This window comes from Cavia porcellus, unplaced genomic scaffold (genome assembly GCF_034190915.1).
Source record: "Cavia porcellus strain 051 isolate PalLab524CR breed Dunkin Hartley unplaced genomic scaffold, mCavPor4.1 scaffold_38, whole genome shotgun sequence".
NCBI lineage: Eukaryota > Metazoa > Chordata > Mammalia > Rodentia > Caviidae > Cavia > Cavia porcellus.
This window is the reverse complement of record NW_026947521.1, coordinates 9064275-9077014: the sequence shown is the minus strand read 5'-3', so window position 1 is coordinate 9077014 and position 12740 is coordinate 9064275. Positions and strand designations below refer to the sequence as shown.

At 37.1% G+C, this 12740-nt stretch overlaps 1 protein-coding gene across 1 annotated transcript in view; it reads right to left on the bottom strand.

Moving 5' to 3' along the window:
- LOC134474771 (putative ankyrin repeat domain-containing protein 20A4) overlaps window positions 1-12740 on the bottom strand; it is a 73916-nt gene that overhangs the window by 40321 nt on the left and 20855 nt on the right. Inside the window, exons 5-7 of the mRNA XM_063243419.1 lie at window positions 3869-3941; window positions 798-837; window positions 381-436 (exon numbers count right to left, since the gene is read on the bottom strand). Coding sequence (XP_063099489.1) covers window positions 381-436; window positions 798-837; window positions 3869-3941 — 169 coding nt within the window. The remainder of the gene's footprint in view (window positions 1-380; window positions 437-797; window positions 838-3868; window positions 3942-12740) is intronic.

The window sequence follows — 12740 nt, the reverse complement described above, 5'->3', positions numbered from 1 at the left end:
CAACTTAATTCCAGAATCTAAGCCGATTGCTTATGAAATCTAGCTGCTAGTTTTTGACTGCACTGGCTTCCTTGAATGAATCTTACACAGGTAGCAAAGGTGTGCTTAGCACTCCATCCATTTATTCCTTCACCTGCAGTACAAGGGATTCAACACAAGGTATTTGTATTGAGCTAGGAACCCTGTGTTTTTAACTTTTTGAGACAGGTTCTTATTAATCAGCTAAGCTGGTCACAAAATTAGGAACTGTGGTTGAAAACTAAGCAAATGATTTCTTACAGGTATATGAAGACATGAGAAAGTACAGACAAATTGTCCCATTTATATTAAAACCTCAACCAATACTTATTTCAAACATAATTACAAATGATAGGCAGTACCTCAGAATCCCAAGGCAATTCACCAGCTTTCTGTACTCCTGGTGCAAACACCATATCTATAAAATGTAGTCAGAGACACATTAGTGAGAATATTCACTGCTGTAAAATTTGCTTATAGATACAAATATATCTACATTCATGAAGATTTCAATGAGATATGAGTCAATGTGAAAAGAATTTCAGAAGTTTGAATCAGTTTCCAAAACCTGTTGGTAGAAGGAAATTAAGACAAGTAAAATTTTAAAAGAAATGAATATCATTTTTTAGATCTACACACATTTGAAAATAATAGCATATAATCAAAAACAACTTTCACAGTCACTAATTTACCAGTTTGATGAGTTTTCTTCTCCTCATCCACATTAGTCACATTGTTAACTGATTTCTCATCCAGTGCTTTTACAACAAAAGGCTTACCCTTTTTCCGCGCTGTAACTTTTGACATTTCTGCTTGTTTCTATTGAAGAAAAGAAAAAAACAGTATTACAAAGCAGGCAATTGCCCAGCCACCCACTCAGTGTAATGGAAACACAATGGAAACAATCACCGAAAAAATCTATCAAATCACACGGATTACTCTGCAAAAAGCTGAAAGCACATTCTGCTTGCATGGAAGCAGACGCAGATACATGAAAACAGTGAAATGCATTTCATTCATTCTACAAATGGGGTCCAAAGACAGGCTTCTAAAGCAAATACAATCAGTTCTATCTGGAAAGCTCAGGAAAAGCCATTTCTTGTGAACAGGTGAGAAAGCACCAAGGAAGGGTGTCAAGGGCATTCAAGAAAGGACACCAGAAACAAAAGGATGGGGCATGAAACAATACAGCAAAAGAGGGCTGCCCAAGGAATGTGACACAGCTGGAATACAGTTCCTGGAAGGGCACAGACAGGTGAACAGGAGCATCACACTAATTTCAGGCTGGAATGGGAACTTTCCCTTGTGAAATGCAAATCTGTAGATTCTCTGATATTGTAAGATCGATGCCAGAGAATAATGGGAAGCACAGCATCAAAGAATATTGTTTTTAAATGATGAGTGAGAAAATGAGTCCAGAAATGAAAAATAGTTCTCAGAATGTAGGAAGTAAGCAAATTTGATAGTCACCAGAAGGGTAGCTGGGGCCAGGAATTCTCAGCTTCAGAGATCTGGTGCCATCCAATATCATCACAGAAAGACCACAGTCAAGGCCTGCAGGAAATACATCTAACTGGAGGCCTGGGATGGAGGAGACACATTTGGAGGAGGGGAGATGATGACCTCACTCAGGAAATGATATTGGCTCAAAAGGTAAGTAACTTTTTGTAGAATACAGAAAACGGAGGCAGTAATGCTAATCTATGCACAGTTCTGAAATTCATCAGATGAAATCATGAGGGGGGAATTACAGGAGATGCCATTTTTCAATTATATACATTAACATTTGTGTTGAAGCTATAAACAAACTTTAACTGATATATGCAAATACTAACTTCTGAGACAGTACGCAAATGTGAATTTTAAAATTTAATCATAAGATTTAATACCAAGATACCCATTGAAGATTTTGAAAAAAATTCCTGTTCAAAGAAAAATCTTCCAGGATTTAATGAAATCCAGGCCTGCTGATGTGCACCTGTGGTCTGTGCTTATAGGGCAGCTCAGGCGGGATGGTCCCTGAAGCCAGGAGTCAGAAATCCAACTGGTGAATATAACCAGGTCCATTCTCATAAAGGGAAACATATTATAAATTGTAGAAGAGAAATGGTGATGATTTACCGAAAGAGGTATTTTTAAATGCTACTACAACGTGAGGGAGAAATATAAGGCCTTATTTGAAAATTCCTATTCCCCCAATAAATGGCATATGCCAATACTTCTAGTTTTCTACATGCAATGACAGTTACAAATGGAAGAAAAGTTGTGTGCTATTTACCACTACCTGAGAACTGAAGCATTTCCGGTAGAGAGAAAGGAAACACAATAATTTCCCAATTTTCCATTCAGAGAAATGACTGCTAATTAGGATTCTACAGAAAAATTACACTTTGAAAAGGTGCACCGAATAAACATGGAGCTGACTAAAACAAAAGCATAAGAAATTTTAAGATGACATTTTAACCTATGTTCAGAGTTAAAGGATACTAGAATGTACTGTGTCTTTCATACCTATTCATTCCTCAGATTTGTTTTCTTACTTGACATGACATTAAACATAAGTCACCTGAAAATATATATCTTAAGCACAGTATACATTTTATGGCATATTTTTAGAAACTGAATGCACTTATTTATTACATAAATTATGCACACATTACTTGAAAAATTCTACTAGGTAGAAATCCATTTATTGGCATTCAACTGGTATTAAAATGCTTCTTAATACCAAACACCTCACTGCAGGTCTTCAGAATTCACACAAAAATCTTTCTAATCTCCAGAATCTCATTGTACTGCGGAGTTTTAAATGAATTTTTGGAAGTACAAAAACTTGTGAAACTTGAAATGTCAGAATCAGATACAGAGACTACCACTGTATATTTTTAAAGCTATAAAGCTTACAATTACTTACATCATTACCACTTGCTTTTGTAGACCATCTAGTTCTACTACTGCTTATTATTTTGAAAACAGGTAGTCTTCTATAAGATAAAATGTTTTAAAAGTGGTATCCCCTTTATGGAGGAATCACATAGAAAACACAGTGCAGGAAGGTGTAGTATACATTCAATCCAGCACTGGAGGTGAGGCTAAACATCCCAAATTCCAGACCGGACTCAAAAACAAATTCAATTAACTAAAAAAAGAGGGCAAGGGATACAGCTTCCTGCACAGGCCCTGTGATCACCTTCCAGAAACAAAAAAACAAAACAATAACAATGAAGATCCTGTAATTCCGTAGTCATACATCCCTGATGAAACACATTTTAAATTTCTAAGTTGTCACAGTTTCCGGTATTATTCTAGTCTAACAACAGAACCAATAACAGAAACAGAAGAGCTCTCATAAAAACTGATGATAGCAAAATAAAGATTACTTAAAGGAAAAATTGTTTTATACACGGTAAGTTGTTCAAATGAAGGCACCAAACTTCCCTGATTATTGTAGGACTAATAAGATCCATAAAAGATTTATATAGGTATGAGTGCTATGAAGGTCTTGGTAGTAAGATTTTCAAGCCATGGCAAGATCCACTTATCCAAATGATCCTTGACCAAATTTTGTATTTCCGTCATCATGGCAAAGGTTTGACAGATACAATTTTCCTGTCACTGTGTGTTTTCTAACCCATTATTATTTTCAGTCTCAAATACTTCAAAATATGTACCAGTTATTTACCAAAGGGGTGGAAATTCTTTTTAACTAGGCATAGTTCTCCAAAGTGATCTTCCCTGATCAATGTTCCATATAAATTTATGGTAGCTACACCACTGTTAAATTTGAAGACTAAGTGCAATACAATGCAAAACTAAGAAAAACAAAATTAACTTTACAAAAGAGACTTACCTTGTTATCCAGAGGGAAAGCAGTGTCACCTGATGTAGCCTGGTAATTAACAGGACTGGGTTTGCTGCAAGAGCTGGGGAGCAAAAACACACAACAACAGTGGATCAATTTTGTCCTTAAAACCTGGTGAAAGCTTGGCTATCTGTATATCAAATGACAGTTGGAAGAGATCAAAAATGGCAGATAGATAACAGCTGACTACAGAGTCTCCCTGAGATACTCAATTTAAAATTCAACATAATAGAATGTGGGGAGTCCCAAACAGAGGGAGATGAATTCTCTCACCCTAAGAAGCAACTAAGATGAGAAGAACCAATCAAACATACAGTCCAGTGTTACTATTGGAACAGCTATAGGTTCAGTGCTCCCGGCAGTGCCCAACCACACGGCAGCTATTTGCTGAGCAGTCCCAGGTCCCACTGCATCAACTCACAGGAGGCGCAGTCACACTGTGGTTGGGGGTCGGCAAACCGAATGGCGAGCTAAGCTGGAAGGGAGCCTGCATTAACCTGTGGTGAGTGACAGGAGTGGAGCCATTCCACAGAAAAGGGGGCTCCAGTGGACAACATTCTGGGACCGGGCAGGACTGGCAAGTACAAAGGGCAGCAGTGACTTCAACCAGTTGTTCCCTTCCCCAACGGGATTAGTGGAGTGAGCTTGGCTTGGGTCACATGACCGGGCTGAGAACCAATAGGTTATCCAAAATCAATTAACTGTGGTGGCAGCGCACGGTAACGCAGTGAAGTCAGAAGTTTCACTGACCCAGCAGGGAGGTAGCACACAGTAATACAGTGGAGGACTCAGCAGCTTGACTGATTGGAGGGGAGGGGCCAGCATACCCTGCCCCTGTTTGCAACTCACTAGCACACTGCAGTGGATCACCTAGCCAGTGTGCTTCAGAAGGATTGTAACCAAGAAAGAAAGAAACTGGGGCCTCCTGGAAGAAACAAAAAAGATGGGAACACGAAGCAACAAGAAAACGCCTCCAGGGTTCCCAGGTCCCAACCCTGAGAACAATGACCCAGGACAGGTACATACAAAGAAGAATGAGGACAGCAAACATGCAATATCAGACACAGCACCAGTGGACATAAAGAGATGTCTCCGGGACCTCATAGATGAGTTGAAAAGTGAAATATTTAGCCAAGTAAAGCAAAATATAAGAAGATTAATAATAGAGAGGCTAAGCACCCCTCAAGCAGACACAGACAGAAGCAGGGAGGAACTCGAACAAAGGAGAGAAACACTTGATGAAGAATATAAAGCAAATATAGAATACATGAAGCAGATTCAAAGAGATTACCAGGAAATTAAAACCTCTATGGAAAGACGGCAAAACTGCTTGAAAGAAACTATGGATAGATTATCCAAACTGGAGGACAGGTTTGCAATGTGGGATTATGAAAGGGAAAACATTTTTAAAATAACAAAGAAACAACCAATAACAAATACAAGCCTAGAAGATGACAAGAGGATCAACAACTTGAGAATAAGGAATGTGAATGAAGAAGCAGGCCTACAAAGGAACTACAAAGGCTATTCACAGAAACAATTAAGGAAAACTTTCCAAACAAAGGAAAAGGATATTCAGATGTATGAGGCATACAGAACTCCAGCCACCTGCAACCAAAACAGAGCTACATCCAGGCATATAATAATCAAGATCCCAGAAATTCAATATAAGAACAGAATATTAAATCCTATTAGAGACAAGAAACAGATCACTTATAAAGGAAGGCCCATCAAAATAACGGCAGACTTCTCAACACAAACCATCAAGTCAAGAAGGCCTGGAGCGAAATATTACAACCCCTGAAAGAAAATAACCTTCAACCCAGATTGATATACCCTGCTAAACTCTCTCTAGAAATTAATGGAGAAACAAGATGCTTCCAAGACAAAGAGGAAATTGGGAAGTTCGCAACCACCAATCCAACTCTACAGAGAATATTGCAGGGCATTCTAGGGAGAGAGAGAAAAGCACTAGGGTTTCAGAAACACTGGCAGACAAGCTTCAAAGAATGGAGCAGAAACAGAATGAAGAAGATAAGCAGACAATTGATGGCAAAAAAGAGCATAACAGAAATGAGGCAGAGAAGGTTGGCTATAATCTCTAATATAGATGGCCTTGATACACTAAATTTTAAAAAAAGAACCATAGGTGGAGTAGATCAGGAGGCAGGGTCCACCGAGATACTATTTATAGGAAATATAATTAACATGAAAAAAAGAGTACATAGACTGAAAATCAAATATGAGGAAACAATGCTCTACGTGAAAGAGAACCAGAGAGTAATAGGGGCAACTAGATCAGTATTTGTGGATAGGCTGGAAAGACAGGCTTTAATAGGCAAAGGAATACAATTAGAGATCAAGTCCAGGGGACCGAAGGTTCGGAACCACTTAGGTAAATAGCAGGTTGCCCCCACCCCCAATTTAAAACCAAGGATCTTGGTCAGACCCAAAAATGCACAGTGTACCCTGGAGAAGTGAAAAAGGAGGGAGAGTCTTAAAGATGGCAGAAGATACTGTTAATAGTGTATCAGGATTTAAAACCCACATTACTCGCACCACTCTGCTTAAGATACATTTTATTCTTTTTATTTTTTTTTTGATAGATTTTATTCTGTCCCAGTTTGTCTACTTGCATTAGATTTGAGGGCACAGACAGCTATCCCAAAAACATCAGGATATAGCACAGTAATCATCTTTAATTTCCTATTATCTTAATCTGGAGCCCTGTATGACTTCCACTGTTTTATCATGACTCATCTTAGTTGTATCTGGTCTGTTTCATTGCTGTTTGGTATCAACACATTTTATTCAAAACTGATACGATTGATAGTATCAAGTCTGAGAGTATAGGCAACTACACTGAAGATGACAAGACACTACAATACACATTCTGGTTTGATAACTGCCTGTTTTGAAGTTTTATACTATATACAAAGTTGTGTCTTTATTAATACTGTTATGTACAGATACATTCAATTATACTATGTCTGATGACATAGCTAATTCTATTGAAGATAACAAGAGACAAAACAGGAACTATGGTAGAACTCCTTGTAAAACAGCCTTATATGTCTTTTTTGTTTCATGTGTTTATAGGAATATGTTTTGTTTTGTCTTGCTTTGTTTTGTTTCTCCCTCTAATACAGAAAGGATAGAAGTACATGTTAAGATTCATGCATGTGTAGAATCTATAAACAGTTTACGAGAACTGATCTTATGACACATGATGAAATGAACAAATACTTTGAAGAAAAAGAGTCACTCAAGTACCCAGTGCTGATCCTGGACTGTCATAATGTGACACTCAGCAATAGTACTAATCTTTGTTCAGAGTGATATTAGCCTGCTTGGGTTTGCTCAATCTCAAAATAATTGAAGATATGGATAACTACATGTATGTGTAAATGTATAGGATAACCATATTTCTAAGTTTTTGTTGGATAGCTGAACAGAACTGGTTACAGCCTCACTGTTTGAATCCCCACTTTATATGCTCCACTTTAGTATCTTGAACAACTATTTGTAAGAGGAAAATATGTAATCATCAACTAGTGATTTCTTACTGTATTTTTTCTTTGAAAGTATGTATTATTTCTACCTGTTTTGTTTTGTTTAGTCTTTCTTTACATAAAATTTTTAAAGAAGACACTACAGTACCCAGTGCTGATCCCAGAGTGTCATGATGTGAAATCCAGCAATACTATTATGCTTTGTTCAGAATGATTTAGCCTGCTTTACTTTGTTTAATCTCAGCCTAACTGAAGATATGGATAACTGCATGTATCTTTAAGTGTACAGGATTGATAACCATATTACTAACTTTTTGTTGGGTAGTTGAACAGAACTGTTTGCAATCTCGCTGTGTGAATTCCCATTTTATATGTTCCACTTTTGTTTTTTTTTTTTTTTTGGTTTTTTTTTTTTTTTTTTTTTTTTTTGTCTTTTTCGTTTTTATCGGTACCAGGGATCGAACTCACAACCGCCTGCTTGCAAGGCAGGTGCTTATGCCGCTGAGCTAAATCCCCAGCCCCTGTTCCACTTTTGTATCTTGAACAACTATTTGTAAAAGTACAGTATGTAAACATTAACTAGTGAGTTCTTACTTTGTTTTTCTCTGAATGTATGTATTATTTCTACCCATTTTCTGTTTTGTTTAGTCTTTCTTCAAATAAAATTTAAAAAAAGAATCACAGCAGACTTTTCAGCACAAACTCTCAAGTCAAGAAAAGCTTGGAATGAGGTATTTTAAGCCTGAAAGTAAACAACTTTCTATCCAGACTGATGTACCTAGCAAAACTTTCATTCAAAAATAATGGAGAAACAAGATACTTCAATGACAAAGCAAAACTGAAGAAATTGGTGTCCACCAAGTCAACCCTAGATGGAATGTTGAAGACATACTAGATAAGAGATTAAAATTAACACAATCCCCAGAATAACAACAGAAAGAAACCACTAGGTAGGACATGCAATTAAACAAGAGGGAAAAGCAGAAATCAAAAAATTGGAACATAACATGGCAAAGTCAAGCCAGTATATATCAGTGATATCCATAAATGTAAACAGCTTGAATTCACATATCAAAAGAAGTAGGTTGACAGAATGGATCAAGAAACATGACCCCACAATATGCTGTATACAAGAAACACATCTGACCTTAAAGGAAACTCATAGATTAAAAGTCAAAGGATGGAAAACAGTATTCCATGAAACAGGAAGTCAGAAAAAAGCAGGGGTAACAGTTCTATTTGCAGACCATGTGAACTTCAAACCTAAAAAGATTAAAAGAGATACAGAACATCACTACATACTCATTACTGGAAAATTTCAAGAGTAAGAACTAACAATTGAAAATATATATGCACCAAATTCAGGAGCATCCAACTATATAAGACAGATATTAATGGACATGAAAAACCAAATACCCAAGAACACAATTCTAAGAGGGGACTTTAATAGCCCATTGCCACAAAGAGATAGATCAACTAGACAAAAAGTCAGTAAAACCATAATAATACAAAACTCACACTAGCACCTGCACAGGGAGAGTTTAAGATCATTGCTCCCAGTGGTTAAGTGCCCACCCAGCTTCCAGCCACATTAGACTGTGCTCTGCAGGTTTCACAGACTGGCTAGGCCACACCGAGCGACATTCTTTAAATCCTGGGAACTGGGGCTGCCTGAGGTGAGTTCCAGCACAGCAGCACTGGCCTGGGGAGGGTTTAAGATCTTGTTCCCAGAAGTTAAGTGCCCACCCAGCTTTCATCCAAACTAGATTAGCCTTGGGAGGCTTCCCAGGCTGCATTGGACCACACCCAGCAACCTTATTCAATCAGGAGAGCTGAGGGCATGTGAAGTGATTTCCAGTGCATATGTGCTTGCCCAGGGAGACCTGTGGACCATCACCAGCAGTGGTTAGGAGCCCACCAGGCTTCTCAGAACACTGGAGTTAGCACGGGAGGTCCTGGGGGCCTGACTGGATGATGCTCAGCAACTTCCATTCAGACCCAAGAGCTGAGCATTGGAGGTGATTTCCAACACAGCCAAAAGAAGCTTTGGAACCTCACTTGAAACACGGAAATAGAGGATAATGACAAGACAAAACACCAAAATGCAATTTCAAACCTTTAGCCCATCCCAAGAAAGCTTAGGAGCCATGTATATACCAAGAAATATAAGCCATACACCTGAAATACCTGAAATAAAAAAGCAACTCCAGGAAGCCTTAAAAGAATTCAAATTACAAATAATCTCTCAGGTAAAAGAAGAAATGAAAAAAGAAATGAAAGAAATGCTGAACACATCTAAAGAAGACACAGTTAGAAAATTAAGGGAACAATGCAAAAACATAGAATCCCTAGAAGAACAATGTAAGAAACAAACAGAATACATGAAGATTCAAAGGGATAACGGGAAATCAAAAAATTCCATTGAAAGTTGTCAAAACTGCCTCAATAAAAGTGAAGATAGATTTTCAGACCTTGAACACAAGATTCCAGCTAGTGAATAGGAAAGGAGAGATCTTTTAAAAATAATAAGGAATCAGGAAATAACAATTCAACCACTGCAACATGATTCAAAGAAAAACAACATAAGATTCACAGGGATAAATGAAGAAGGGGTTACAACACAAATGATATCAAGAAGTAATAGCTGAAAATTTCCCAAACACGAGAATGAAAACTGACATATGCATTATTGAAGTATATTGAGCTCCAAATAGCCATAACTAAAATAAAACTACACCCAAACAAATAATAATCACCATCTGAGAAATCCAACATAATAGAATATTAAAAGGTGTTAGAGAGAAAGACAGATCACCTATAAAGGAAAACCAATCCAAATCACAAGAGACTTCTCAACACAAACAATGACGTCAAGAAGACCATGAAGTGAAGTATTTCAGATCCTAAAGGAAAACGACTTCCAATCTAAACTGATGCACCATGCAAAACTGTCCTTTCAAAATGGATGCAGAAATAAGACACTTCCATGACAAAGAAGAGATGAAGAACTTCATGACCACCAAACCAACCCTACAAAGAATAAAAAGACATTCTAGATACACATCCAAAAATCCTCGAAGCAAGGCAGACAAACAGAATGGAAAGGTAAAAATGTAACAGCAGAAAGATAACATGTCAACAATAAGCCAAAGTATAACACTTATACCCATTAATGTAAATGGTCTCAATTCACCAATTAAAAGCAAGAAACTGGCAGAATAGATCAAGAGATGATATTTAACCATATGCTGTCTACCAGAAATACATCTAACCCAAAAGGAAACTCATAGATGGAAACTCAAAGGGTGGAAAACAATACTTCATGCAACAAAACAAAAAAAAAGTGGGGGTAGCCATTCTGTTCACACACAGTGTGAACTGCAATGAAGAATGATACGAAGAGATAAAGAACTACATACTACATAAACTACATACTATTTAGGGGGAAACTTCAAGAGGAAGAGATAACAATCTTAAATATATATGCACCAAATTCCAGAGCACCCAGCTATACAAAGCAAGTATTAATAGAAATGAAAAATCAAATAAGCAACAACACAATTATAATTGGAGACCTTAACACACCATTGGCACTAAGGGACGGATCAACCAGACAGAAAATCAGCAAAGAAATAACAGGACTGAATTACACCTGCGAACACATGGACTTGATATACAGAGTGTTCCATCCAAAAACATCAGAATATACATTCTTCTCAGCAGCACATGGGACATTCTCTAAAATAGACCATACACTAGCCCAAAGAACATATTTAAGTAAATGCAAAACAAGGAAAATTATCCCATGCATGTTATCAGATCATAACACTATAAAATCAGAAACTAATGATAAAAGGCACTGCAAAAACTCCACGAACACATGGAAGTTGAATAATACACTCTTGAGCAATCAGTGGGTCACAGAGGAAAATAAGAAGAAATTAAACAATGCCTTCAAGCAAATGAAAATACAAATACAAATTACCAGGATCTGTGGGATGCAATGAAAGTGGCCCTCAGAGAAAAATTTATTACACTGAGTTCCCACATCAGGAAAACAGAATGAACACAAATAAACAACCTGATGCTATACCTCAAATATCTAGAAAAAGAAGAGTAAGTCAAGCCCAAAGCCATAAGAAGGGAGGAAATTGTAAAAATCAGAGCACGAATTAACGCAATAGAGACTAAGAAAACATTACAAAGAATCAATGAGTGAAAGAGTTGGTTCTTTGAAAGAATAAATGAATAAAGAAAGAAAGAAAACAAATAAAAGTTAGAGCTCAAATTCATGCAATAAGGAATGAAAACGGTGAAATCACTATAGACTCTGTGGAAATACAGAAAATCATCGATACCTGTTTCAAAAACCTGTAGTCTCATAGGGTTCATAACACTGAAGAAGGGGACCGATTCCTAGAAACATATGACCTACAAAAGCTGGGTCTTTTGTGAAACTGCTGAATAACCCAATTTCTATTAGTGAAATTGAAAATATAATTAAGTTCTTACCTACAAACAAGAACCCAGGCCCACACGGATTCACTGTGGAATTCTACAAGAAATAAAAAAACTTCCCAATTTCTGTTTTTTTTTCTTTTTCTCCTTAAATACAATTTTAAAAAAGACTTAATGCTGACACTCCTCAAACTCTTCAATGAAATCAATAGGGAAGTATCTCTTCCCAAGTCATTTCTGGAAGGAAATATTAGACTAATACCAAAACCTGAGAAAGACCCAACTAAAAAGACAACTATGGACCAATCTCCCTAATGAACACAGATGCAAAAATTCTCAACAAAATATTGGCAAACAGGATGCAGCAAATCATCATGAAGATTATACGCCACACCAAGGGGAATCATACCAGCCATGCAGGAATGGTTCAACATACGTAAATCCATCAATGTAATCCACCATATCAATAGAGCCAAAAGTAAGAATCACATGATCATTTCTATAGATGCAGAAAAAAGCTTTTGGTAAGGTCCAACATTCATTCATGATAAGAAACTTACAGAAAATGGGAATAGATGGTCTTTACCTCAGTACGATAAAGGACATCTATGACAAACCCACAGACAGTATCATATTGAATGGCCAGAAACTCAAGGCCTTTACCTTAAAATCAAGCACAAGACAAGGATGCCATTATCACCACTCCTATTCAACATAGTACTGGAAACACTAGCCAGAGCAATTAGACAACAGAGAGAAATGAAGGGCTAAAGTTAAGAAAAGAAGAAGTTAAAATAGTATATGCAGATGACATGATACTCTACATAGAAGACCCCCAAAACTCCATTGAAAGACTCCTAGATATAATAAATAAATTCAGCAATGTAGCT